Source organism: Pan paniscus, chromosome 1, assembly GCF_029289425.2.
Source record: "Pan paniscus chromosome 1, NHGRI_mPanPan1-v2.0_pri, whole genome shotgun sequence".
NCBI lineage: Eukaryota > Metazoa > Chordata > Mammalia > Primates > Hominidae > Pan > Pan paniscus.
In genome coordinates, this window is record NC_073249.2 from 96,733,313 (window position 1) to 96,735,066 (window position 1,754).

Here is a 1,754-nt window from a genome sequence, read left to right on the forward strand (position 1 = left end):
AGGAGCACTTAACCCAGTGGGGAGATCCCAGAACAGGATATTTCCTAGTTTGATAATCACTGTCAGGCCAGTTGTGGATAAATTTGCATTTGGCTTAAGAAATTACTGGATAAGTGTAGCTTTTGGCAGTTACACTTTCTGCTGGGAGGGGTAGCAGGCCCTATAAAGAGGTTTTCTGCTGCACGACTCCTAAACTCCTGGTACCTAAGCACCGATCTGCCTTGGAGAACCTGGTGAGTCGGCTTCCTGGAGTTCCTCTGTTCTTTGTGCCCTGAAATGTTGAATTTAATTTGAATAGAGCAAGTTTGGTTGATCCAATCCTATGAATGCTGATTTGATGCTACTTAGTGGGTGGAAATTTAGGATTAGAGCACAATGATATGCTATTTTAGCTTTCTTTTAGTACAGAGTTAGGTGTTCATATGGACAGAGAAGTTAGTTAAGGGGAAAGCTTTGATTTGAAGAAGAAGAAATAACAAAGTATTTTTCTTTTTTTCTCTGCTTTTCTGGTGTCCTTTTCAAAGGTTTATGTCGTAGCAGGTGTGAGAGCATGCAATTCTTCCCAAACAGTCGTTTTCTGTGTGCCTATGTCAACCCACTGGGATTTTACAACAGATAATGATAACAGGAATAGCTTGTGAGATAGCCCTGGGTATCTGAACTTGTGACTGCCTTTCTTGAAGATGTTATTTTCATAGAAATAACATGCTTGGTTGTTTACTACAGAGATATTTTCTTTGGAAAAATTATATGAGAAAACACAAGAGTTCCCAGGGACAATGAAGTAATTCGCTGAAGTGGAAGTGAGAACCCAGGGAGTCTTGAAAAGGGAATTAAGAGTTTAAATAATTTCTTGGAGATTGGAGAAATAATATGCCATGGTATTACATAAGCTTTGGCTTCTCTCTCTGGAGGATTCCCTTCCCGTGAACACTGTCATATAATTTCTTTCAGATTCTGAGACTCCAGCAGGATGTCTTATCAACAGCAGCAGTGCAAGCAGCCCTGCCAGCCACCTCCTGTGTGCCTCACGCCAAAGTGCCCAGAGCCATGTCCACCCCCGAAGTGCCCTGAGCCCTGCCCACCATCAAAGTGTCCACAGTCCTGCCCACCTCAGCAGTGCCAGCAGAAATGTCCTCCTGTGACACCTTCCCCACCCTGCCAGCCAAAGTGTCCACCCAAGAGCAAGTAACAGCTTCAGGATTCATCAGGAGCATGAGAGGATAAGGATAATTGGCTCACCTTGTTCCACAGCTCCACCTGCATCTTCTCATCAAAGCCATCCAGGGATGCACAGGGAGCTTCTTTCCTCTTAGCCTGTGATCGGCCTGTGATGATCTCTGATAGCAAAAGGTTTTCTTTTTGAGGCTGCCACACTGCCACTGTCCAGGTGGAGACTGAGCAAAGGAAGTCCTCGGCTGTGCCAGCTCCCAGAGCTTCAGAAGAAAGAGCAGCTCTCTCCCTGGGAACCATTAGAGAATTCTGTTGATGTTTTCTGTGTCTGTCTGTCCCCTGGGCATGAGCTTCCACCACCTGTGCAGTTGTCACTTTCCTTTCACTCCCTGAATAAAGAATCTATGCATATATATTTGTGAATGGATCTTTTGTTTCTTTTCAAATATGCTTTATTAGCAATATTTTATAATCATTTGGGTATATTTCCACTTTTCTTTCATCCACAGACAGGATCTCACAATTTGGGACATATCAAAGATTATTTCTGTATTTTTTTATTTTTATTTTCCTTAATTAGT

General features: G+C 42.9%; 1 protein-coding gene across 1 annotated transcript; it reads left to right on the forward strand.

The window, feature by feature from the left end:
* Positions 1-863: 863 nt before the first annotated feature.
* LOC100968601 (small proline-rich protein 2F) lies at positions 864-1,249 on the forward strand. Its single transcript, XM_034935801.3, has one exon. It carries the CDS (start codon positions 974-976, stop codon positions 1,190-1,192), a length of 219 nt encoding a protein of 72 aa, XP_034791692.1. The 5' UTR covers positions 864-973; the 3' UTR covers positions 1,193-1,249.
* The last annotated feature ends 505 nt before the right edge of the window (positions 1,250-1,754 follow it).